This window comes from Ctenopharyngodon idella, chromosome 24, assembly GCF_019924925.1.
Source record: "Ctenopharyngodon idella isolate HZGC_01 chromosome 24, HZGC01, whole genome shotgun sequence".
In the NCBI taxonomy this organism is placed as follows: domain Eukaryota; kingdom Metazoa; phylum Chordata; class Actinopteri; order Cypriniformes; family Xenocyprididae; genus Ctenopharyngodon; species Ctenopharyngodon idella.
The window spans coordinates 12,980,783-13,008,087 of NC_067243.1; the positions used below are offsets into that span (position 1 = coordinate 12,980,783).

General features: G+C 34.6%; 2 protein-coding genes across 9 annotated transcripts in view; one reads left to right on the forward strand and one right to left on the reverse strand.

Moving 5' to 3' along the window:
• The window catches only part of mical2b (microtubule associated monooxygenase, calponin and LIM domain containing 2b), a 59,567-nt gene extending 44,527 nt beyond the window's left edge, over positions 1–15,040 (reverse strand). For 5 of the 8 annotated variants that reach the window (XM_051884350.1, XM_051884353.1, XM_051884351.1 and 2 more), the window contains exons 1-5: positions 14,855–15,040; positions 5,869–6,197; positions 3,100–3,307; positions 1,580–1,696; positions 485–586 (exon numbers count right to left, since the gene is read on the reverse strand). In XM_051884350.1, coding sequence (XP_051740310.1) covers positions 485–586; positions 1,580–1,696; positions 3,100–3,307; positions 5,869–6,132 — 691 coding nt within the window. In that variant the 5' untranslated portion in view covers positions 6,133–6,197; positions 14,855–15,040. The remainder of the gene's footprint in view (positions 1–484; positions 587–1,579; positions 1,697–3,099; positions 3,308–5,868; positions 6,198–14,854) is intronic. The other 3 variants (XM_051884355.1, XM_051884354.1, XM_051884356.1) reach the window with 1 other exon arrangement.
• Positions 15,041–18,566: 3,526 nt separating this feature from the next.
• On the forward strand, positions 18,567–26,959 carry dkk3b (dickkopf WNT signaling pathway inhibitor 3b). The gene is made up of 7 exons (XM_051884381.1): positions 18,567–18,883; positions 19,489–19,614; positions 19,752–19,832; positions 23,029–23,121; positions 24,375–24,519; positions 25,072–25,222; positions 26,629–26,959. The coding sequence occupies exons 1-7, from the start codon at positions 18,686–18,688 to the stop codon at positions 26,684–26,686; spliced, it is 852 nt and encodes a 283-aa protein (XP_051740341.1). The 5' UTR covers positions 18,567–18,685; the 3' UTR covers positions 26,687–26,959.
• The last annotated feature ends 346 nt before the right edge of the window (positions 26,960–27,305 follow it).

A 27,305-nucleotide genomic window follows, 5' to 3' on the forward strand; every position in this document is an offset into this window, starting at 1 on the left:
TAAAAGAAAATTGACCCATACAATGTATTGTTGGCTATTGCTACAAATATACCCGTGCGACTTAAGACTGGTTTTGTGGTCCAGGGTCACATATATGATAATGATATATAATAATGACGATGATGATGAATGATATATATATATATATATATATATATATATAGAGCATGTGCATTTCCTGGGAATAAAACCCTTGACTTTGGCATTGCGAGCATCATGTTCTGCCAGTTGAGTTCCAAGAATATTTCAGGCAAGATCAATATTGATTCTGAAGAGGAAGTACTATTCAATACAAGAGAGATGTTTGTTTAGAAGATATGATCATTTCATTCCTCCATTTACGAAAGAATACATGTTAAGACACATGAGGACATAATTAACCTCAGCTGATTTATAGGAACAGTAAAACATCTCAATTTCAAACACAAGCCACTTAGAAACTATGCATGCTGAAAGAAATTTCAATAACTGAATATTCACTCACCATCAAGAGTGCTTCTCCTTCCATCTGCTCCAACTATCACATCAAACTCGTAGTCTGAGATCGGGTGATCAGCCGGGCGGATCTCCATCCTCCATCCAGGCCCTGGAATTCAGACACCTGGTCAAACTCAAAAGAGGCTCATAGGAAAACAAACTAACTTGGCCTTTCTTTTGTTTACCACAACTCTAAAAGTACATCCAGCTCAGTGCGTTAAGCTGCCAGGGAAAAAAGCTTACTTGTATCGGAAAATACAAACTTCATATTCTATCCATGTGTGAGGCCTCTATAATTTGACATAAGGCCAACGATGCTCTTTTAACCAGCAATGCATAGCAGGAGAAGTGCTATAGACCCCCAATGACCCCTGGCTTTATATATAGTACAGAACTGAGGGTTTATCATTTGCACAATGCAGACTGGTGAGTGGCAGTGACGCGGAGGAAAGACACAAACCTTCTCGGTATCAGCGGCGTGTATGCGTCAAGGGTGCATAGTGAGAAGGTGTCAATTTTCATGATCTGGTTTAACCCTGCTTTTGCATTCGTAAATCCATTAGGATCTTGAAGTAGGAAGCTACAACAACCCTTTGGTAATTTGGCATTCAAGCAGTGTTAGGCCCATTGTTTGTGTTAAAATTACACTTTTAAAGAGGAAATGATTTGGCTTTCGCTTACTAACAGTGTTAAACAGGCTGGAAGAAACATAGCCCACAGTATAAACAGAATTTGAAAACCAGCTAACAGCTGCTTTTTGTCTGTGATCTCATTCTTAAACACACTTGCCGGGATGTTCATGTAGGGCGACTGGCAAAAGGGTGTGTAAATCCACCAAAGAATGACATAAGATGAAAGGTAATGATTACCCAACCCTTTCCAGACCACATGAGGTGTTAAGAAAACAGGTGATGGCTTTCTTGGACGTATTTATAGTTATTTTATGGCTGTGTGGGATTGTGTTATGATGCCTTGGAGTTCCACATGTCTCAGGTCTATCAGGTTGCATTATGGACAGTAAATGTGAGCTAAGGTAACACCATGTTCAATGTAGTCTGCAAAGCTAGATGCTAAACAATAAGATGACATGATGATTGATTACCATCAGTGCCTTGGTCTTCAGGCGGCTCGAGAAGCTTGACAAACTCCACGTTGACGTGTACCTCCACCCCAACAATGAGAGCGATCTTTAACAGCATGAGCTGCAGCTGACGAATACCTGAGAAATGTAAGGAAATCACCATCAAATCCACTAGGATTAATATATACTGTATATTATAATACTGTGCTTGAGTCCTATAACTGTGCTGATATTGGAGAAGACCATTACAATATTGTTGTGAAATAAATAAATGAATAAAATAAAAATAATAAAATGTAAAAAATAAAAATTAATAAAAATAATAAAAAATAAAATACAATACAATATAAAATAAAAAATACAATTTAAAAATATAATAAAAATAAAAAAAAATAAAAAATAAAAAAAATCACAGAACATAAAAAACAAAAAGCAGAGAACAAAGAACAACAAAAATAAAAACGAAAACAAAGAGCACAGAACAACACAAAAATGAAGCACAAAACAAAAAACAAAAGCACAGCACAAAAAATAACATAAAAATATGAAAAAAATGTGACCCTGGACCACAAAACCAGTCATAAGTTGCACGGGTATATTTGTAGCAATAGCCAACAATACATTGTATTGGTCAAAATTATCAATTTTTCTTTTATGCCAAAAATCATTAGGATATTAAGTAAAGATCATGTTCCATGAAGAGATTTTGTAAATTTCCTACCATAAATATATAAAAAAATTTATTTTGGTGAGTGGATATACATTGCTAAAGACTTCATTTGGACAACTTTAAAGGTGATTTTCTCAATATTTCGATTTTTTGCACCCTCAGATTTCAGATTTCAGGCCACATATTGTCTTATCCTAACAAACCATACATCAATGGAAAGCTTATTTATTCTCAATTTAAAAAAAAAATAAATAAAAAAAATAATAAAATCGAGCCTTATGACTGGTTTTGTGGTCCAGGGTCACAAATATCTTTCTATTGTGTTGTTTTTGGCTGCATGCAAAAACAAACAGGCAGTGTAACCAATGTAGTCTAATTCATAAACAAATGACTCTTATATATAGGTTATTATAAAGAATTATTCAAAGGACTCACAACCTCGCAAGTTATCAATTCAAATCAAACATTTAAGCATGTATGTATATGTTTGTGCTGCGCAAATGTAAGCAATCAGATGGCAAGAGAAAAGCATGGAAAAAGACATTTGCATAATCCCGGCTACTCTGAATGTTTTACATCTCTTTTGGTTGGGTTGGACTCGTCTTATCTCAGGGGCCATAAATAGGAACATATCAGACTTACAATGAGTTCAGTTGGCAGAGCTTGAAAGATAAAGACCATCATAGTGTCTGAGAATCTCATCCAACAAGCTCATACCCAAAACCCTGAATGTTATTGCAACATCTAATCAGTTCCTACAGTGAAACCATATCTTATGTTCCTGTTGTGGTGTCTCTTGATGACTGGAAGGGATATCAGTGAAGAGTATCATCAAAAGCATGGTACTGTAACTGGAACAGATGTAACCTACTGATGTGGTCTATAGATCCAGCGCAGAACTTTCCATAGAACTTCTTGGCTCCAAGGTTCCTGAGATCATGGATGGTGTAAGGCCAAAGATGCAAGACATTGTTCCTAGAGAAGGTGTCTCTCTTTTCTATCACCACCACCTTGGCGCCTAGCAAAGCCAGCTCTATGGCGGTCCGAAAGCCGCAGGGACCGCCACCAATGATGAGACACTGCGGAAACAAACAAGTTTGGCATTATTTGCATGAAAATGTTTGGCTTTTCTGGAGAACTTCTACAAGTGTAAGCAAAGACTTCACTGCCTCAACTCTACATATGCCAACTTCCTGATCAATCAAAACCAATTTGTGCATGCCCACATGGTATGATTTCATCTCCCTACTTGTTATTTCAAACCCCAATCCAAGCAAGTTCTAACACAAGCCAAGACTATGGGTGACGTCTTGTCCTTCGCAACAAAACAGGGATTATGACTGTATCTCCGAGATACTGTAAAAAGTGTTACCATTTACTCGACCTAATATGGTGTATAAAGGAACATATCCATAAAAGGCTTGTTCAAAAGTGGTCATAAAATGGCAAACATTTTTATCACAATTTTATTACCAGTAATTTGATGCCAAGGGCGTGTAAAGATGAAGAGAGAAGACAGTACTGAACACAAAATGAATTGCTGCTCTAACTTGTAGGTGTCTGACAGAATTTCAAAGTTCTTAGCCTTGAGCAATGTAATATTTTTACTATTTATATCCACATATGGGAATTATTTTCACCTCAGAGGATGCCCGAACAAAGTGCGTTCATAAAATTGACCCTTTTCTTTTTTTTTTATATTTTACGAGAAATTGATTTTTCAATTCCAGAAGAATCTTTCTATATGTTTTGTGTCTTTGTATATATTATATATATATTTTAACAACATTAGTTTCTGTGTAACCATCCAAGTTCCTTTTATGCAAACCTTACTTTCTGCCATCACTTTTTATCTTAGCCTTTGAATGATGGTCCAGACTTCCTGTGAAATGAGTCAGTGCGCCCATATTTCCTGTTCTGCACATGACCGCTGGAGGAAGCCTTCCACTCAGCATCACTGTGGGCTTCGGTCTCTTTACATTTCTACATTTCTGTGCCAGAGCAGTGCTAACAGCAGCTGACCCACATTCAAATGCCAAGCTCGAGGATTAATCGTACGGTCTCTCAAGCATGGAAGACCACCAGAATAGAAGAGTCTGAAAATGGGGCAAGTCTACGAGTCAAACAAAGCACCGTAAAAACTCAAATTATCAATGACGAACTGAATTTAAGGCATTATTTAGTGTAAATCTTTCCATCCGCATCTACTTAAATATGTATTATATTAAGTTTGGTGTCAATAATGTCATGACATTGTGACAACAAGACAACCAATTCTCACTGATAACTGCATATCACATGAACGACTGCATCGCATTAAGTTTGAATATGCAAAAGTGAATTATGTCTTAAATTTTGTCACACAAAGTTATCATATGGCTTCAGAAGATATACACAAGTTGTATGCCCATTTTTATTAACCTTTTAATGCTTTTTGACACTTTGGAACTTGAGAAACCAAATTCATTTATTTTGAGATTTTACTTTTGGATATTTCTTTAACACTGCTGTTGTGAAACAAGTCGACAAATCTGTGAGATAAACCTTAAGCACGCAATGTGAAATGCAAACCTATGCAAACAAACTACAACGTGCTCCACGATAATAAAGAACAGCAATAATCAAAGCAGAGACCAAGTTAAAACACTAGAAATAAATAGCCAAAGCCCCAGAAATTCACAGAATTAGCATTGAAATCTCCTTAACCTGACACTAAACTGCAAAAAACTAATATTCTTTAGGGTTTCCAATTCTTTCAACACCTTATCAGGCTCAAATAAGGTCAATAAGTCCACAGGCACTTTGCAAAACAACCATGCAAAACAATCTCAACACGTATGCTAAGTCAAGTGGCCTGAGATTGACTCTCCCATTGACTGCTCACAAACGCCTAACACGATAAAGCAGTGGTCTAGTTAATGCGTAGTAGACTTTACAGTCACCCTGAGCTTATAGTTAAACAAAAGAAGACTTATTTTCCCAAGCTAATGCAATAATATTAGCCCAAACACTAGCTAGCATGCAACCTCCTCCACATAAAGTAAGCCTTGGTATGGCACTCCAGCATTGAGATCATGCCATTCTCATAAGTTAAAGCAACATTACTGAATCACTCTGATGAGAAAAATCATTTGTATGGGATTTCAGTGGCGTAACTTCACAGTGAAACCATGCTAATGCTAACATTACAATTCAGATCTCATAAATGTGGATATTTCAGTCCATCCGTAGGGGTAAATGCATGTGCTACTCTTCTAAATAAGCTCTAGATAGTCAAAACCCCTGACTCATGACCTCCTAACCCTTGATCCCTCAGTCCAACGGTCAACTGCAATGGAAAAATGACTAAAACTAAATGATGCTGATCCTCATTTCCTGTTTCGTTTTAGAAATAGAACGAACACAAGACTATTCCCCAAGACGGCCACCGCTACAGCGATCTCAGCCATTTATATCAGACAAAAGTGATTTGACTAACAAATGTGGATATGAAAATAAGTTGTTCTTGTGCTATTTAAATTCTCAACAGGTATCAACGTTTTTAGTCAGAATTCCATAAACGTACAAATGACAAGTTCACTTCTGCTTCCCCTAAGAAGTGTGAGATTTTAAGGACATGTATAGAGATCTACAGACTTACTCTGGTGTCTGCGCAGGCTTTGCCCTTATTATACTCCTTGTGGCTGGCTCTCTTGTCCAGTTTCCCCCAGAGGCCTTTGGCCTTCCAGTAAGTGATGGCAGCTTTCAGGCTGCTGTAGAAGCCTCTGTGGTCGGAGGGGTTCAGCTCCAGCTGCCTGCAGAGGACGCTGAAAGCCTGCAGGGTGCCTTTGCAGGTAGTGGCCTGCACAAAGTTCTCAAACAGCTGGCCGGCCTGAGACGTACGCTCATCTTCCGTCTCCCCCATCTCTTTCCCTCTGTTGACAAGGGATTCAGTCAGGTGTTGGTTGGTGCTGGCATTCCTTTCCAAGTCTGGGGAAAGAAAAGGAACAGAGGGTTTTATTTGTTTCTAGACTGGGACGGAAGTCCCATAAATTTCATTATCTGCAATCCACAATCTGTATGTGGGGGAAAAAAAAACATCCTATATATGGGTATACAGAGCAGTGAAATGACTAAAAATGGTAGGCAGTTGACATCGGCTAAATTCATTTATTGCTTTAGGGCTTTGATTGCAGCCTGTCGAAGCTGTTTGTATATAAAGGTCAATTATCTCAATAAAACATCAATGTCCTCTTAAGAATTAAAGATGTGCACAACTACATAATTTCATAAGGATCAGGGATTTTAAACCATAATTTATTTTAATGCATAAATATTATTTTAAAAAATAATTCTTGAACTGACCAAAGTATTTAAAGGGAGAAGGTTACATTAAAACATACATTTTAACATCAGACGTTAAATTTTGATGTTAAATCCCTTTTGTTTTATATAGATTTGTTCTATAGACTATACATTATTTAATGCAGTTGCATCATAAGTAACTAATTAAGTTACAGAAAAATGAAGAGCAATCCTTTAGTTTTTCCAAGGGAAAAGTAATTAAATTACAGTAATTACATTACTTAGAAATTAATTACACCCAACACTGCTTATAACTAGCACTCACAAATAACTAGCGTATGCTCCTTTGAGTCGAATCTTTTGATGGAATCAGAGGTCTGTGAAAAATTTGTTTTTTTTGTTTGTTTTTTTTACATTTACCAAATAATTTTGTATAAATAAAAAAGAAAATAAATAAATAAATAAATAAATAAATAAAGTAAATAAATAAGTAAAAAAGTAAATAAGTAAAAGGTAAATAATAAAAAAGTAAATAAATAGTTAAAATAAATAGTAAAATAAGTAAGAAGTAAATAAGTAAAAGGTAAATAATAAATAAGTAAATAAAAATAAATAAATAAGTAAAGAAATAAGTAAAAAGTAAATAAAGAAATAAGTAAAAAGTAAATACATAAAAAGTAAACAAAAAATGGATGGATGGAAATATTTTCCAGACAATTTTAAGCAATTATTTAGGAAACAATGCTTTCATTGTGTTGTTTTTAAAGAATATTTTAGAAAGAAGGTGGTTCATGCAAGGGGGTTATCCTATTTAGCATCAAAAATTTCATTAAATGACTAGTCGACCGCTGGACAACTAGTCAACCAACCTAACCCATACCTAATAACAATGTATACATGTCAGTCTTTGGCTATATGGACCATCGGACAATGCCTTGTAAAAACAAAGTGCATTCTGTCCTGCTTGTAAATCAAATGAAAATGCTCTAGATTTTCAGCTGAGTCTGAGTGTCGCAAAAACACTTGGCATGTGCTGTAAAATAGGCCACAAGAGTCGCGTTAACTCAGAGTCTAGAGCTTGATAGGATTACTGCATGCAGAGCAAATGGGACAGAACAAAGGAATGTTCAAAACCAGGACACCAAGATTGGCCCAGTTGTAGACAACCTGTGAGCCAAAAAAATATTTGTTATGCACGAAGAGTTTCTCTGTGTGTCCTTCAGGTAAATCCAGCAAGTGAACGGAGAGTTGATTTGGGAGTGAAACCAGAGCGCACTGATATGTGAATGATTTGAATGAGTGTCGTCGGAGGCCATCTGAACGAGTGAGCAGACTTGTCGAAAGCTCGAGCTCAACAGCAGTCCAGCATCTCTCTCTCTCAATTAACACTCCTGAGGGTCACTTGAGTCTCACCAGCCTAATCAAATCTGGCAGCTGACGAGATCTTCTCATTTACCTGCAGGGTGGCTCTCTCCTGATTCATCTGTGCACTTATGCACAGTTACCATTTTCACTGGTCCTCCAAGGACCGGATTTTTATGCTTCACCAATGGTCAGTGCAGCCAATGCAGTGTGGGAAAGTTCCCATTGCTAAATTTAACCATGCTGAAAAAGCATCAGGGGATATTTCTTGAAGCAAGATGTGCCAGGAAAGTTGCCTGGCACAAAATCATAATCGTGTGTGAAACAACAAGACGGACCACATTTAGAAGCTACATCTCTACTGATCAGTAGGACCAGCCTCTCAACAGATGGCACAACTGCAAGTTCAAGTTAACACCCGGCGCCATTGCCTTCAGAGATATTTTTCAACAGGTTCATGGACATTTGCCCATCCTGTCCATCATTAACAGACATTAAAAAAATAGTTCATGCTAATGTCACTGTGACTCCCAAACAAATTGACTCCGACAGCTCAGACCTGCAAGTCTTTCACCATTAGGTCTTGATGGATCTTTCTGAAGGAGCTTCAGCTTTGAGAGAAACATCAAAGGGTTCAATCGTGTCCCAGCGGATTCAGCAGCACCACTTAAAACTGGAATTCCTATGAGCCAACATTCCTACACCATTAAGATTATCCATGTGACCTAGGATCACACAAATGGGAAGTTGACCTCCTCTATTCTCACCAGGGCTGCATTTATTAGATCAAACATACAGTAATATTGTAAGATGTTATTGCAATTTAAAATAGCTTTTTTTTTTTGTAATTTATTCCTATGATGGCAAAGCTGAATTTTCAGCATCATTACTCCAGTCTTCAGTGTCACATGATCCTTCAGAAATCATTCTAATATGCTGATTTGCTGCTCAAGAAACATTTATTATCATTATCAATGTTGAAACTGTTGTGCTGCTTAATATTTTTGTGGAAACTTATACACTACCACTCAAATTTCCATGTTTTATGGGGAATTTCCATAAACAATGATTTTTATACTGTAAAAACTGTATATTCTATCACATTAGACCCAAACCTACCCCTAAACACAACTTTCTGCATTTTTACATTTTCAAAAAACATCATTTAATATGTGGTTTTCCTCATGGGGACCAAAAAATGTCCCCACAAGGTAAAAATTGCTGGTATTACTATCTTTTTGGGGACATTTGGCCCCTATAAAGTAGGGTTTACCAGGAACATACACACACACACACACACACACACACACACACACAAGTAGTCGTTCATGTTTGTAGAGAAAATACGCCCTACAGAGTCAATATAGATTAGTAGTTTACTGCCTGAAGTAAGACTATTACAGTACCAGCAAACAAAAGTAACCGGAGAGCAATGCTGTTCTCCAGGAGAGATCGGTTACACTGGTTGAAGTGACGTTGGTAATTGTTAGCCAGCTGACCTATAAGTAGAAAGCATAATGTATTTTTTATTTCTTTTACAGTATTGGTTGACATTTGATATTTAAAGCATGCTCATTTTCTCTATTTTAAGATTTAGATTACATTGGCCATCATCTAAAACTTATAAAGTTGATCTTTAAAACAGTAATAATTTAACAACACTGTTAAATGTTATCTTTAGCAATTCTCAAAATGAATATTCATTTTCATGTGAAAGTACACAAAATAGTATTTTAATATCCAAGACATTAAAGAGGATGAAATAGAAACCTGTGTCAAATAATTTTGACATGCTTGCGCACTTTGCCAGAAACTCCTGAGAAATAAAACATTTCAAAGAAATGTCTCAAGAGTTTTATTCCTTAAAAGGTCACTTATTTCCAATGAATTTTTCCAACTTTTGGAAGTATACATAGTCAAAAGTGCATAAAATGTGATTTTCTGCACAGTATTTCCAGAGGCAGGAAATCTGATATTGTATGAGGTCCAAGTCCTTCCTGTTTGTGCACTTTCTACTGCTTTGTGGTGGACAAAGAATTCAAAGCAGCCCCTCTAGATCACATCAGTGCTAAAACGACACTTTTTAGAATTTCAAAATATGGCATAACAGCTCAACTAACAGGCTAATGTCATCGTCAAACAGATCTAGAAAGACAAATGCAAAGGGACAAAATCAGCTATTTTGAGATCATGGTTCTTGGGAATGATAAACAATCACTCTTGTTCCAACAAACTCTGCAAAGCCAAAAAATGTCACAACTTATCATACATTAGGCATAATGAAGGGGAAGATGTGGGTCAAACCCATAATGAGTTCTCTAGAGTAATGTCTTCAGTACAGATTTGGTCGAGTGACATTGAACTGGGCAACACCCATGTGTAACCAGGAATAATCCCTAAAGTTATCAAAATCAACACCAGGCCTACAATTCCCACTATATATATAACTGATATATAATGTGGTTGTGCAAAAAAAAAAAAACACATTGTGAGGCATTTACATGGAGAACTTTAGAGGAAAACAGATCTTTGAACAAGGTCTGTATGTATTTTGTAGGGTAAGAAAATTTACTAAAATGTTATGCTATGTTGCATTTGGAATATTGTTAAGAAATTTGAGAATAAAACGATGGATCTACCAAATGCAGCTTGAGCACATCACCAAATCTTGCTGCTGTATTAATGTTATGAAAGCCTGTTTTTGCCTCAGAGAAAAAAAAAAATATTATAGGCAATTAACCTTCTCATTATCACTACTTCATATCTTACAGTTGTGACTTCTTTGCTCACAATTGCCACTTCATTGCTCACATTTGCCAATTTATATCTCGCATATCTCACAATTGCCAATTTATACCTCAAAATTGTCACTTCATTGCTCACAATTTCCACTTTATATCCCACAATTGCCACTTCATTGCTCACAATTTCCACTTTATATCCCACAATTGCCACTTCATTGCTCACAATTTCCACTTTATATCCCACAATTGCCACTTCATTGCTCACAATTTCCACTTTATATCCCACAATTTCCACTTTATATCCCACAATTGCCACTTCATTGCTCACAATTGCCTCTGTATATCTCCGAACTGCGACTTCAGATCTCCGAACTGCGACTTCAGATCTCCGAACTGCGACTTCAGATCTCCGAACTGCGACTTCAGATCTCCGAACTGCGACTTCAGATCTCCGAACTGCGACTTCAGATCTCCGAACTGCGACTTCAGATCTCCGAACTGAACTGCGACTTCAGATCTCCGAACTGCGACTTCAGATCTCCGAACTGCGACTTCAGATCTCCGAACTGCGACTTCAGATCTCCGAACTGCGACTTCAGATCTCCGAACTGCGACTTCAGATCTCCGAACTGCGACTTCAGATCTCCGAACTGCGACTTCAGATCTCCGAACTGCGACTTCAGATCTCCGAACTGCGACTTCAGATCTCCGAACTGCGACTTCAGATCTCCGAACTGCGACTTCAGATCTCCGAACTGCGACTTCATTCCTCACAATTGCAACTTTATTACTCACAACAGCCAATTAATATCTCACAATTGCTACTTTATATCTCACAATCGCGACTTCATTGCTCAGAATTGCGACTTTTGTAGTGTAATTTTGACTTGATTTCTTATTTCAACTTTAAATATCTTATTGTGACTATATTTCTTTTTAACATTTTCTCCTACAATTGCCTATTTTTTTCACTCTGAAGCGGACTATATTTCACTCTTTAACGTGGATCCGCTCTTGGAGAAACATTCTGGTGGTTCCTGCTCAAAATAGACAGGTCTCAAGTTTCAAGTACTGCCGTGGTGTGATCCTATAGCTGTGCAGCAATGTACAGCAGGTTTAAAGCCTTGACATTAGGCTAATGAAGTCCTGGGGTAAATAATCCTAGTTAGAAAACAATTTGCAGAGTTTGCCTAAACGTTTAAAACATAATCATCTTTCCATAAATATGCATTTTAAAAGCTTTTGTCCTATTCTCCAGAAATTCAGACAGATACTGTACCTCGCAGACATCAAGATTTCTGGCAGCATCTTTAACTGATCCCATTGTGTGGATGATATGATCCTTACGATAACAAACCCACAACTTTCCACTTCCTCTAACGTTCTCTAACCCACTGGGAAGCAGAAGGAAGAATTATAAAGGAAACATGCATGAGGAATTTTAAGACTTTAAAAGTGGTGCCGCTCCAGACAAGCAGGCCAAATGTCAACTGAAATGAACACACCCAAACAGTTTCAACTAAAAAAAGTTTGTGTTCTCTGGATTAAAGTCTTTCCGTTACACTACAACAGGATGGCCAAATGTAAACCATGTATTCACTAGGGTGAATGAATGGTTTTGGTCTTACGCACTCCCATTTTACAAACGGAAACCTTAGTAACCTTTGCCATGACACAAAACTACATATATGACGTTAATTAAAATAACGGAGTCAGTCATTTAAATACTTTTAGTATCAATCCTCTCAAGATCTCAAATGTCAACATGAAGCAAATTTATAAATTACAGGTATTCAAATTATCCTCTCAGCTGGGTCATGAAAAAGTACAAACCAAGATGAGAAGCATTATTTCTTCCAAATGAACCAGCTGGAGTCTGATAAACCAGCCGATAGAGTTGTTTTATCATGAACGGCAATAACTTAATTGTATGCAAATCAGTGTGGAAAAATGGAAGGAAAATGTGACACAAAATCCAATAGAAGAACTTATGCAATTCCAAAAAAGTTGTATCTTAGTGAGATATTGCGATATACTACCCACATGAAACGCATGAAAGGATCATGGCAGTTCAAGAGGAATGGGGAGGTTGTTATTTTGAGAGATGTCCGCAGTGCAGCAGATAAACTTTCAGCATTCACATCTGTGGATAATTGGAGTCAAGCCATTTTAACTGAACTTCCACTGAGAGTCTTATCTTAAATCCCAAATAACTGTGAATGACCTAAAAACCTCAGAGGAACTCCAACAGCATTTGTGTTAGTCATTTCCCTAGTCCACCTCATGATCTTCTCTGCGACTATCTCACAATTGTGACTTTATTGTTCATAATCATAACTGTAACTTTCTCACAATTGCGACTAGGGCTGCACAATATATCGAAATATATACATTCGTTTGCATAAAATAAAAGTGAGATGGTTTAACATTTGAAAATGAAATTGACACGGTTTTCAAAAACGGAAAACTTTTTATGTGTTTTGGCCGTTCATTACACAACACTGAAAACGTTCTGAAAACGCGAACTACTAAAAATGGGTTTCAAAGCGCACATTTTTAAAACAATACCGTTATTGTCTCTTTGTGAACTACAAAAACGTTAATTTGTGAAAACGGTGACTTCATGCGCATGCATATTAAATGTTTAGTCTATAAGGCGCGTAGTTTTTCTTTACAAAGTGACATCGCCATCTACTGGCCTGGCAGCAGAATACAGCGTTTTGTAGTCGTTATTGCGAATCTATGTAAACAGGGATCATTTTGACAACGTTGTCGTCTGTATGCGAATAACGTGCAGCCCTAATTGCAACTTTATATATCACAATACCAACTTTATACCTCAAAATTGCGACTTTATTGATCATAACTAACTTTTTTACAATTGCGACTTCAATGCTCAGAACCGTAACTCACAATTGCAACTTTACTGCTTATAACAGTTACTCTAATAATTGCTACTTTACCTCACAATTGGGACTTTATATTTTATAATTGCGACTTTCTCACAATTGCAACTTCTCCGCAGCATGCCTGTGAGCTGTGGTTGATTAGACAGAAACCCATATGATAGACAAACACCATAGTTCTAGTGTATTTCTGCGCTCAGGACGGTCCTTATAAGTCAATGGCATATTCCAGGAAGTGGGGATTGTGTAACAGTATCGTTTAGCCCTATAGGCAACAGAGGGACAACATATTGAAAAGATTTCATAAACAACTACATAATCTGCAAGAGGGACTAAACGGATAGAGAAAAGCAATGGTGTATCTCATACATTGCATTATGAAAGCCCATATGAGCTAAAGGGTGTTAAACTTCAGCAGCACAGCTGGGAATTTAGGATACGGACATACTCGTCTTAGGAAAAAAAGAACAAATATTTATCTAGACAACTTCACATTCGTTACACAATAAACCGAACACGCAAATACAGAAGAAACACCTGGAGGCGGCAATAATCAAGTGATTCACCAACTGAGACACATTTGATGCCATCTGACCCTGTTGATCTCTACAGTCCAAGCAATACACACTAACAATGAGTAATCCTTCACAACAGGGAGAAAAAACACTAACCAAAACTATTCAAGTTACATATCACAAAAGTTAGGAAACTTCCATCAGCTTTAAGAAACATAATCACCATTGGAAAATTGCTGATCAAAACATCTTCACACCAGTCAATTGTTTACCTGAGAACAGTCATAACTACTAATAGGCTCTTAGTAACTTCTCTCTTAGCAACTGTGTTTTGGAATATTTTAGCTAACATAGTTTCTAACTGGCAGACCATCCTTCAGAGATAGATTCCCAACAGGGAATATTGTCATTTTAGCCAGTGGCTGTGTCAGGCAAAAGATAATGACATAAATCATGCTTTAGTGCTGTATTGGCATTATCTAGGAGATAAAACTTCAACCCAAACCAACTGACGAACACTCCAAAGGCTGTAGTAAATTATTTACACCACTCTTGAAACTAACCTGGCTAAGATGTAATCAAACACCCAACTGGATATCCAATACAACCTTGTTAATTCATTATTACAACATAAGTATCACAACGCAATTATATACAGGCTAATTAAACCTATTTATTTATGATTTAATATTACAATGTTATTTCCATATGTGTGGCATCGGTGTACCCTGTCAGTGCAGCGCGTGCCCAATATAGCGCGTCACTTCAAGTTTCCAAGCAGCTCGTGCTTTAAATGAAGTGCTCAACAAACTTACTTTTTCCGCTGTAATGTGACTTTCGGCTTCAGCGACAGCCGCGGAATCTGTCGACAGCGGTCGATATTATCCGTATACAGTATCTGACCTCTGAAGTTTATCTCTCAGAGAGAAATGTTTCTATCTTACGACTCCATTCAGTCGGCTGTTGATATCGGTCGCGCTCGCGACTCACAGGCTCTTTATGCTCTTTATAATTATAGGCGGCGCTTCCCATGACGCCCAATGGGAAGTTCAGATAAACTTGGAAGGCGAATACCAATTTTTTTTTTATCAGGCGTCTCTGTAGGCTACTTTACTTCATTCTCTAGAGAAACAGTCTTGAGGGTTTGAACGAAAGCTGTTATTGCAATGCTTTTAAAAGTAAACAACGTTCAGGATTTGAATAAAATTAGGTATTGTAAAAGATGATATGAGGTGCAATACATCGCTTGCAAAACGGTGTTTCATTAATACGAATGGAATTTTACAAGTACATACACATTGCACAATATAAAACTAATATTATGCATTAATGATACTAAGTTTGCCTATTTTTTTGTAAAACGCAGTTTATCTCTCTCTCACTCACACACAAGCTCGTTTTACAGCTGTCCTAAATGTTCCAGGCACCTGATCTAAATAAAATATATATCTTTAACATGCACGCTAATTTTACCAAACTCCCAGAAAATATATCATCAAAAGCCAGGATATTTTTACGCCAAATCTATTTTTATTTCTTTTTAATTTTATTTTCTTTATATAAAAAATATGCTACTGTACTACATAGTATTTGGGTCTTGATAAACATGAGCATGGATTTTGTCTTACCTTCAACAGTGGAACAGTTCTGGCTCGAACGCCAGTTTAATCACACACATGCTGGCAGGTGTTTCATTAGGACAGCGAATCACAGTGAACGAGATGTTGTACTCTGTCGCCATCTACTGGACTATTAAAGGATGTGCACACTTGATGCACTTTGAGAAGGCAGAGGTGCCTTTTACTGTAAGTGCAATCAGATGTGTTCGTTAGACTCTATATGGATTTTTTTAAAAGAAATACTCATTCATGTTGAAACATGTAGAAACATTTTTGGTTTTTGGTTCCCAGAACATTCTTATTTAAGGTTTGTTTTTGGTCAGCCAGGAAAAATTTCTTAACGGAAATAGGTTAGTTTTTGGTTTGTAGAACAGTATTCTAACGTTCCCCTAATGTTATTCTAACGTTATCCTAACGTTCCCCTAACGTTATTTTAATGTTCCTGTAACGTTATTCTAATGTTCTCCTAATGTTATTCTAATGTTCCCATAATGTTCTCCTAATGTTATTCTAATGTTCCCTGTAACATTATTTTAACGTTCCTCTAACATTATTCTAACGTTCTCCTAATGTTATTCTAATGTTCCCTGTAACATTATTTTAACATTCCTCTAACATTATTCTAACGTTCTCCTGTTATTATAACATTCCCCTAACATTATTCTAATGTTCTTTTAACGCTCCTGTAACATTATTCTAACGTTCTCCTATGGTTATTCTAATGTTCCCGTAACATTATTTTAACGTTCCTCTAACGTTATTCTAACGCTCCCCTAACATTATTTTAACATTCCTCTAACATTATTCTAACGTTCCCCTAATATCATTTGTGTTCCTCTAACGTTATTCTAACGTTCCTCTAACATTATTCTAATGTTCCCCTAACGTTATTTTAACGTTCCTCTAACGTTATTCTAACGTTATTTTAACATTCCTCTAACGTTATTCTAATGTTATTTAATGTTATTTTAACGTTATTCTAATGTTCCCCTAACGTTATTTTATCATTCCTCTAACGTTATTCTAACATTCTCGTAATGTTATTCTAATGTTCCCCTAATGTTATTTTAATGTTCCTTTAACGTTATTCTAACGTTCCTCTAATGTTATTCTAACATTCTCCTAAGATTATTCTAACGTTCTCCTAACGTTATTCTAAAGTTGTTCTAATGTTCCCCTAACATTATTTTAACGTTCTCCTAACTTTATTCTAATGTTCCCCTAACGTTCTTATAACATTATTCTTACGTTTCCTTAACGTTATTCTAACATTTCCTTAACGTTATTCTAACGTTATTTTAATGTTCCCCTAACGTTATTCTAACATTATTTTAATGTTATTTTAACGTTCCCCTAATATTATTCTAACATATCCTTAACATTATATTAACCTTCCCCTAACGTTATTCTAACATTATTCTAACGTTATTTTAACGTTCCTCTAACATTCTTCTATTTCCTTAACTTTATTCTAATGTTATTTTAACATTTCCCTAACGTTATTCTAACATTATTCTAACGTTAATTTTAACGTTACCCTAACGTTCCTATAACATTATTCTAACATTTCCCTAACATTATTCTAACATTTCCTTAACGTTATTTTAACGTTCCCCTAACGTTATTCTAACATTATTCTAATGTTATTTTAATGTTCACCTAACGTTATTCTAACATTAATCTAACGTTATTTTAAGATTCCCTTAATGTTATTTTAACGTTGCCTTAACGTTATTCTAACGTTATTTTAACGTTCCCTTAACGTTATTCTAACATTTCCTTAACATTATTCTAATGTTATTTTAATGTTCCCACAACGTTATTCTAACATTATTCTAACATTATTTTAACGTTCCTCTAACGTTATTCTAACGTTCTGATATTATTCTAATATTCCCCTAGTGTTATTTTAATGTTCCTCTAACGTTATTCTAACGTTATTTTAACATTCCTCTAACGTTATTTTAACATTCCTCTAAAGTTATTTAACATCATTTTAATGTTATTCTAATGTTCACCTAACTTTATTTTAACGTTCCTCTAATGTTATTCTAACGTTCCCCTAACGTTATTTTAACGTTCTCCTAACTTTATTCTAATGTTCCCCTAACGTTATTTTAACATTCCTCTAAGTTTATTCTAATGGTCCCCTATTTTTATTTTAATGTTCCTCTATCGTTATTCTAACGTTCTCCTAACGTTCCCTTAATGTTATTTTAACATTCCTCTAATGTTTTTCTAACGTTGCTCTAACATTATTCTAACATTCCCAGAACATTCCCCTAACCTCATTACTCCGATATCATTACCCCGCTGTACGTCAGTAATCATTCAGCACACTCGTGACCTGGACCAAGTATAGTATATAATCGGCATGGAAAATGGATGTATGGAGGCCTATAATCAGTATTATACAAAACATCTTGATCTGATCATTATAACGTGTTTTGATTAATCTCATTTCAACATAAAGGCTGTATTAAACTAATTTCAGAAGTCCGTATTGGTCATTACACAAAAACAACAACGTTTTAATTGGAAGGTTTTTACATGGTTAGTAAATAATAACCTAAAAATAACCATAAGGAATGTTCTGTATGAGTTATTTTTAGGTTATTTAAAAATAACCTCCCTGCAACGTTCTGGGAACGTTATTTTATGGTTGCAAAAAATAAAACCTAAAAAGAACGTTCTTAGAACGTACCTGTGTGTGTGATTATTGTGTCTTACATGTTGTTGTTTAAAAGCTACAATATTGTATCGCACTTAACGACTTATATGAGTATCAATAAACCGATAAGCTATGACACATTGTTCTGTTTTAAATTATGTTTTATATGGAGCTAACAAACATACATGAAGGCAAGTGCTCTGTCGCTTTAATAATTGAGCCATCAGACGCAATAGTGGGAGCCAAAAACCTTTTCCGGTCTTTTTTTCCCCTCACAAGTTTCCAAATAAAGCACGTCCCAGGCACAGACAGGGTATGTGATTTTCGCCAGTGGTGACTGGCCTAAGTTAAAAACGATGCTGAAATTTGTGATATTATCCCTTTGCGTGGGCTTTGTGCTGGGCAGCTCAGTTCACAGAGGGGGACATCTGGACATCACCGAGACCCTGGAGAAGCATGTGGCACAGGGACAAACCACTTTAAACGAGATGTTTAGGGAGGTGGAAAAACTGATGGAGGACACGCAGCAGAAACTAGAGGAGGCTGTACACCAGGTATGACTGGAGAAACAACTATCTCAGAAGACTGAATTTTGTTTTGCGCCATCGTCATTTGCTTATGCGTAAGGTTTAAGGCTGTCTGATTCATGAACGAATGGTTCTTTTGAGTCGGATCTTTTCAAAGAATCCTTTTTTTTTAAACGTTAACAAAACCTCGAACGAATCTCACAACGGATTTGGGTTTAATAAATAACTTTTAATAAATCGTGCAACAAGTATACAGATGTAAATTAATTTTAGAATTGTTCAATGTATATTTTTAGGGATATTTTATTTTTAAATTACTAAGTGCTCCTACAAACCGATATGGGACACATGAAATTGCAATAAAAATATTATTAATAAAACTTAATCGACAAAAAAAAAAAAACGTAATATGAAACATGTCTGAATCGTTTTTGAACCGGTTCTTTGAATTGAACCGTTTGAAAGAATTGATTCACGGAAATGAATCGGACTGTCTTTCCATCACTAGAGGATTAATCAACCACAACACCTTCGAATTCTCAGTCTAATAAAAAAAAGTACAGTCAAAACATTATATTCACGTCCAGGTACATGTTCTTAATATTAACCTTGTTTGATAAATACACAATCAGATGGAGAACGAGTCTTCAAAATCGCTGTTACATGGACGCAACTTTCCTGACAGTTTTCACAATGAAACTACAACAGAGATCAAGGTGGGGAATCGGACCGTCCAACTGATAGAGAGAATCGACAAGGTATATCATGTTTATTGGCTTGTACTATAGATATTTATTTGCACTGTATTGACATGAACAGAACTTCATTGTGCTCATGCCTTTATAGATTGATTTTCCTTGTCTCTATTTGCAACTAACACCTGGTTTTCCTCTAGGAAACGGATAATAAGACTGGAAAGACTCATTTTTCCAGAACTCTCATTCAGAACACTGAACGGTGGAATGAAGTTGATCATGTGAGTCTATATCTCATCCCTTAATATCCCATATCACTTTGAGTTGTCATAAACCATTTTAATTTCTCAAAAAAGGACCATATAAAACAGATATCAAACTTTCGGTGCACAACCTGTTAAGTAAACACCAAGTGTCCAGCTGCATTGGTCATTCAGGGCAGTGCTATGAACTCTGAAGTGAGCTTGTTGTCACTTTGGCAACCCGAGGTTAGAAAGCAGAGTTTATTTATTAAAACCAACATGGATTTTCCATTTCATTAGTCATCAAACTAAGACCTGCCATTTGCATGGGAAACATGTGGCACATCATTATGGAGACTTTTCTAAACATGGACAATTCTTGTAAATAAAGTAGTTGAGGGACAGATGGTCCATATCAGTTCTCTTTCAGTGCGTGTTACACTGTTGCTGTGGCTACCATGGACTAAAATACAAGCTTTTACTTCTTATAAGACTTATAAAAGATGTCCTCTACAGAAATTAGTCTTTTAAACCTAAACATAAACACATTATGACCAAATGTGATGTTTAGTATCCTTCATTTCTACAGTACGCTCTTAATTGTCTTGAATAACAGACTGTGTTTAATGGCTTTTGATTGAAATAAACTATATCAGCTACCATTATATCTATTCCGGAGTAAAACCTGAATATATATAAACATTACACTTCTGGTCCATATGCATTTCTGCAACAGTTTTACAGACGGCAGTGTCATTAGAGGCTCTTGTTCAGGCGGCGTCCTGGCACCTGGACGATATATGGTGAAATTAGAACAGCTGGAAAAAATGCATGGAAAGTGGTGCACTGGGAATGTGTGGTCGAGAGTTAGTGCCAGCAGCCATGTTGCCATGAGGCAGCTCTTAGTGGTTTCTCTCCCGTTGTGCACAGTGGCAAATCTGAGCTCACAGTTGATAAGCATTGCATGTGTAGTAATGGACTGCTGGTCCTTTTTTTTTTTTTGGAAAATAAAACCCAGATGTGAACAATCAATACTTTATTCCATATATTACAGGACTACTTACCAAAAAAATTTAAAAGTAATAATAATAATAATATATGTATATATGTAAATATATTTATTTATTAATTTTATTTGGTTTTCATTTACTTTTACATATATTTAATTATTATTAGATAAAAATAATTATATTTTATAATTCTAATACAATTTAAACTATAAATTATATATACACAGTATATAAATATATATATGTGTGTGTGTGTGTGTATGTGTGTATATATATATATATATATATATATATATATATATATATATAAAATTAAAATAAATGTAATGATTTAATTTGGTTTTCATTTCCTTTTACATGTTTAATTATTATTACATAAAAATAATTATATTTTATAATTCTAATATAATTTAAAATATAAATTATGAATTATATACACAGCATATATATATATATATATTTATTTATTAAGTAATTAAAATAAATGTATTTATATAATAAATGTAATTCATTTATTTGATTAATTTAATTTGGTTTTCATTTCCTTTTACATGTTTAATTATTATTACATAAAAATAATTATATTTTATAATTCTAATATACATTATTATGAATTTTATACACAGCATATATGTATGTGTGTATATAATATGTATGTACATATTTAGTATACATATACATATTATACATATTTGATGTTTATAATATATGTAAATATATATATATATATATATATATATAATTATGAACTTTTGGTTTTCATTTTACATATATTTATTATTCAATCATTTATTAATTATTATTACATAAGATACAATTGTTAAAAAATAAAATTATATATATACGATATGTAATATACATAATTTATATTTATTTGTTTATTATAATATATATATATATATGTGTGTGTGTGTGTGTATGTATATATAAACATATTTAAATACATTATACACATTAATTTATATATGTGTGTATATATATATATATATATATATATAATATGTATAATGTATTTAAATATGTTTAATCATTATATATCACTTAGAATATATAAATGTCATAGATTAATTTCATATATAAATCTCACTCATTCAGTTTAAATTGAATGAGTTTTGTAATGATGTAATCTAAACATTTTCAGTATTCTGAAGAACTTGGACCCGAACTCTTCAGGAAAGTTGTTTTTGTTCGTGAGGAATTAATGAGGGTTTTTACATGTGACTCATGGGGAAAAGACTCGCTCGCATTAGTCTAGACTCCAGACATTGTAACTCTAGGGGGAAGGGTAAGCCACGGATTTGGCTTTGATGTTGAAGTGGTAGGTCGCTGTTACAGCTCTCACAGAAGTGAAGTGCTGAGATGGATTTCTGCACCTCCAGATCTGTAAATGTGTAATTAATTATGATACCGCTGATGAGATCATCAGGCATTAACTTTTAAAAATGACTCCTGTTTGTCTGTATTGGACTCCAGAGCAGTTTGAGACTATTCTCTAGTCTTTATCCAGTTTATTTGTAAATACTTTCAGCAGAGTGGAAATGTTCAAAATATTATGTCTTACTTCCCTCCTTTTCCTTATATAAAGTTAAGTCACAAAATTTCCATCATATCAATTTCCAGTGTCTCCAACAAAGTGCAAGCACACAAAGGACTGTTTTTGTTAATACATTATTATATCCACTCATTGTGGGCAGCGCAGATGAGGTTGATGTTCCAGACAACACAAATGTGTTTTTCAGTTATGGTAGGTGGTCGTTTCTTTAAGTTCCCAGCTGAATTTCTTTCTGGGAGGTGAAACACCTCGTTGGAATTTCTTGACCTAAAGTACAAAACAAAACTTACTATTACAGTAATTTAGGAACAATAATTCCCAGAAAAGTGAGAAAAATAAAAAATACTGGCATGTCGTTCCAAATCTCTATGACTTTTTCTTCTGTGGATCACAATATGAGATGTTTAGCAGAATGTTCACGCTGCTCTTTTCCATACACTGAGAGTGAATGGTGACCAAAAGCAGCACACTAGTTACTGCCTGCCACTGTCAGAAACCTGAAGTCATCTTTTGGGAATTTGTCACCATAATTAGATGAAGTTATAGTATATTGAAAGTATAGTCCAGCAGAGTTTATCGTATGAATAGGGGTCCTTGGGATTTTTGCTCAACTGTAACTGTAATAACAGTGTTTCTGTAATATATAATGTCAGTTTCATTCTTGTTCACTCAGGAGTGCATGATTGATGAGGACTGTGGGGATGGCAGCTTCTGCCTGTACGAGATCATCACCTCCAAATGCATCCCGTGCCAGACGACTAATATGGTCTGTGCTCACTTTTTATACATTTTATATATATATGTATGTATAGAGTTTGTGTATACATATACTGAAAAGTTGTGTATAAATTACATTTGTTTTATACAATAAAAATAATGTATTTTATATATATATATATATATAAAATACAGTTTGAAGGAACAAGTGTGTAAATAAATAAGAAATAACAACAGAGTGTCTTTAAACCCTCTTTTGTGCAGAACTATTTCCTTCTGCCACGGATTAAAATCTCAAGTTGACAGTTTGATCAAGCCTCCGTTACTAATTCTAAAACGTCACTTTAGAACTAGTAATGAAGAAATGTTGAGTCCCTCCATTGAAACTCATTGTATTTTGTACAGTATTAGAGAGAGTGAGAGAGAGAGAGAGAGAGAGAGAGAGACATTCATTCTTCAGGTCAATGTCCATAATATTATATTCATTATAAAAATCTGTTTGAATGTCCACTGAGGGAACAAGTAATTGATTAATAAGACCAAAGATTGCCTGTTTTATGTACCCAAAATGAATTATATCTCACGTTTAACCACTATAAGAGCCAGTGACAAATCCCCGAAGCACTGGCCAGGATGAAGCTGTTCTCGGCGGCTACACTAGCTCTGAACGGCCGCTGACGGCCTGGAGCTTGCATCTCCGAAAACGTCTAAACAAATTGTAAAATAGACACACATATTTCAGGTCTAAACTATTTTATTCTCACTTAAAAAAACTTCTAAAACTACAGTTCGTGGTACAACCAGTGTAGTATTTGTAAAAAAAAAATACGGTGGATTTGATCAGCCGCCATGACAGTCACTTGGTGAAGGTTTCACAAAACAGTGAAATGGTTCCTGTGGAAAATATCAGACAATCAGATTCAAGAAAACTGTGACATATTACACCCAAAAATTCTCCATACAGTGGACTACCAGTAAAATTGATAAAAATTTGGGACCAAAAATTATTCAGACACTTTGACCTGACCATGTTTTGCTTAAGTGTTATCGGACATAATTAAGATTAAAAAAAAATTTTTTAACCCTGAGATATTGTCATATTTCATTACCATTTTTTAAACTATAGTGAATAAACTGAATTAATGAATGAAATGTTCAAGGTGTCTGAATAAATTTTGGTTTGACTGTATATATTTACAAACTTTTATGTTAGATTACATTAATCATGATTATATATATATATATACACACACACACACACACACACACAATTTGTCTAAAAATATATTTATTTATTTCTAGGAGTGCACAAAGGACGAGGAGTGTTGTGGAGATCAGCTGTGTGTGTGGGGTGTTTGTGCTGTGAACAGAACAAAAGGACAATCTGGAACAATCTGCCAGTACCAGAGCGACTGCAGTCCTCAACACTGCTGTGCCTTTCACAAAGGTTGTGTACTTTTTTTTATAGATTATCATAGATAATCATATTTTTGTTACGGTTTTAGGATTTAAAATCTGAGACAATGTTAAAACTAAATCTGTAAATAAAACGCATTTCATAAGTAGCAAAAATAAATGATGAAGGCATGAGAAAAAGTTTCAGCCTTCATATAACCAAAAAACCCCTGGGACATAAAAGTGCCTGTATAAGCAACTATATTAGATTTCCAAAATAAGCAGTTGGTTATATTGTAAAACATCTGAAAAATATCCTGTTTCACTGGACCTCCCAGTCAGAAGATTTCTCCTCTAAGTACTAAATAATTGTTTCCTTGAATTTACAATTGAACTCCTCGTTCACTCGGTTCACAATGTTCCTCATTTGTCTTACTGTTGCCAAATATGCATTACTCGCACAAGATACACACCAACAACATTTGCTGTGGTTTTGAAATCTTGACTTTTTCTCCTTCCTTTCTGCTGTACCTCTCTCTGTAGTCTCTGCCTCTCCCTCCCACGTCTTTTAAATATTTCTCTTCTTTTTTTTTTTTCTCTCCAGCCCTGCTCTTCCCCGTGTGCCGCCCCAAGCCACAGGAAGGCCAAGGCTGCCACAGTCACCCCAACCAGCTGATGGAGCTGTTACTGTGGGACGAGGAGGGGCCGCGGGAGCACTGCCCCTGTTCTGCAGGCCTGCACTGCCAGCCTCTCGAGTGAGACAACAATTTAATCACAAACATTCCTTGCATGTGTCTAGCTGGTGTGTTGCACACAGCTAAGCAGGTCTGGCCTAAAAAATAATTAATTTTGCATAGATATTTTTGTTCTTTTGTAATTGTAATCTAGACAGCCAATCAGATTGCAGCTAAAGCTATATATATATATATATATATATATATATATATATATATATGTATACATACATACGCTACCGCTCAAAAGTTTGGGATCGGTAAGATTTTTAATGTTTTTAAAATAAGTTTCGTCTGCTCACCAAGTCTGCATTTATTTACTTAAAAATACAGTACAAACAGTAATATTGTGAAATATTATTACAATTTAAAATAACTGTTTTCTATTTGAAAATATTTTAAAATTTAATTTATTCTTGTGTTGGCAAAGCTGAATTTTCAGCATCATTACTCCAGTCTTCAGTGTCACATGATCCTTCAGAAATCATTCTAATATGCTGATTTGCAGCTCAAGAAACATTTGTGTACAATTGAACAAAATATTTGTGTAAAATATTTTTTTTTCAGGTTTCTTTGATGAATAGAAAGTTCAAAAGAACAGCGTTTATTTGAAATCTAATCTTTTGTAACATTATAAATGTATTTACTGTCACTTTTGATCGATTTAATGCATCCTTGCTGAATAAAAGTATTAATTTCTTTTCAAAAAAAAAAAAATTCTTACTGACCCCAAATTTTTGAACGGTAGTGTATAATGTTACAAAAGCTTTGTTTTTCAGATAAATGCTGTTCTTTTGAACTTTCTATTCATCAAGGAATCCTGAAAAAAAAAAAAATTAAACAACTGTTTTCAACATTGATAATGTTTCTTGAGCAGCAAATCAGCATATTAGAATGATTTCTGAAGGATCATGTGACACTGAAGACTGGAGTAATGATGCTGAAAATTCAGCTTTACCATCACAGGAATAAATTACTTAAAATATTCAAATAGAATATTTTAAATTGTAATAATATCTCACAATATTACTGTTTTTACTGTATTCTTAAGTAAATAAATGCAGCCTTGGTGAGCAGATGAAACTTCTTTTAAAAACATTAAAAATCTTACATATATATATATATATATATATATATATATATAAAAATGTGTGTGAATATATATATTTATTTATATTTATATATATATATATATATATATATATATATATTCACACACATTTATATATATATATATATATATATATTCACACACATTTATATATATATATATATTTGAGACACAAGTATTTGTGTATTTATATATAAAGAAATTTATAATTTTAAATACATTTGCATGTGTGTTTATATAATATAGAATTTCATATATATAATTTTTTTTTTTTTCTCAGAGAACAAAGACACATTTGTCTGTTCTTTTGTTACAGGAAAAGATCAGTGTGTGTAGATGAGAAGAACTCTTCTGGCGAAGGAAATATGGACTGATCATTCCCACAGAAACTGAACCTTTATCAGTTTTGTAATTTTGTCTGTATTTGCGGTAATCTCTGTAGCGTCAAGGTGCCTCTTCTTGTTTAATTAAATCAGAGGAACTCTAATTTATAAAAAAAAATTGTGCCATGTGTACTTTGTGTGCCACTACAGACATGACATGGAATGTGTTTTCAAAAAGTGTAATATTTTGATATTGACGGTGTTCTGAATATGTGGACCTAGCTGGATATTATATTCCTTCCTAATAAATATGATTTCTGGTCATTTTTGGTTGAGTTTTGATTTTATTATTTAAAAAAAAAAATGTTTAAAAGCAAAAAAATGCAACATCACTTCCGAACAGCAGGTGGTAGTGTTGAATTGTGGAGGTTGAGATTAGTCGAACACTTAAAATGATTCACTCACATTTACTGGCTTATTTCACAAATGTGATTATTTAGCTCAATTATTAGAAAAGATTTCTTGTTAAAAACAACTGTGAAGTCTACTTAAGATTCTGTTTCTTTATATGACACTATTTTACTATCTAGGTCAGCAAGTTAAGATCTATGCTTTAGTTCTTTACAGCTTAAAACAGTAACAGCCAATGATGAATCATTAAACTGAAAAA

Excerpts from the sequence above, each read along its gene's own strand:
- dkk3b (XM_051884381.1), top strand. The coding sequence starts at position 18,686 with ATGCTGAAATTTGTGATATTATCCCTTTGCGTGGGCTTTGTGCTGGGC. Across the intron at positions 24,520-25,071 it reads CTGCTGTGCCTTTCACAAAG|CCCTGCTCTTCCCCGTGTGC; the intron begins GTTGTGTACTTT and ends TTTTCTCTCCAG. Across the intron at positions 25,223-26,628 it reads CTGCACTGCCAGCCTCTCGA|GAAAAGATCAGTGTGTGTAG; the intron begins GTGAGACAACAA and ends CTTTTGTTACAG.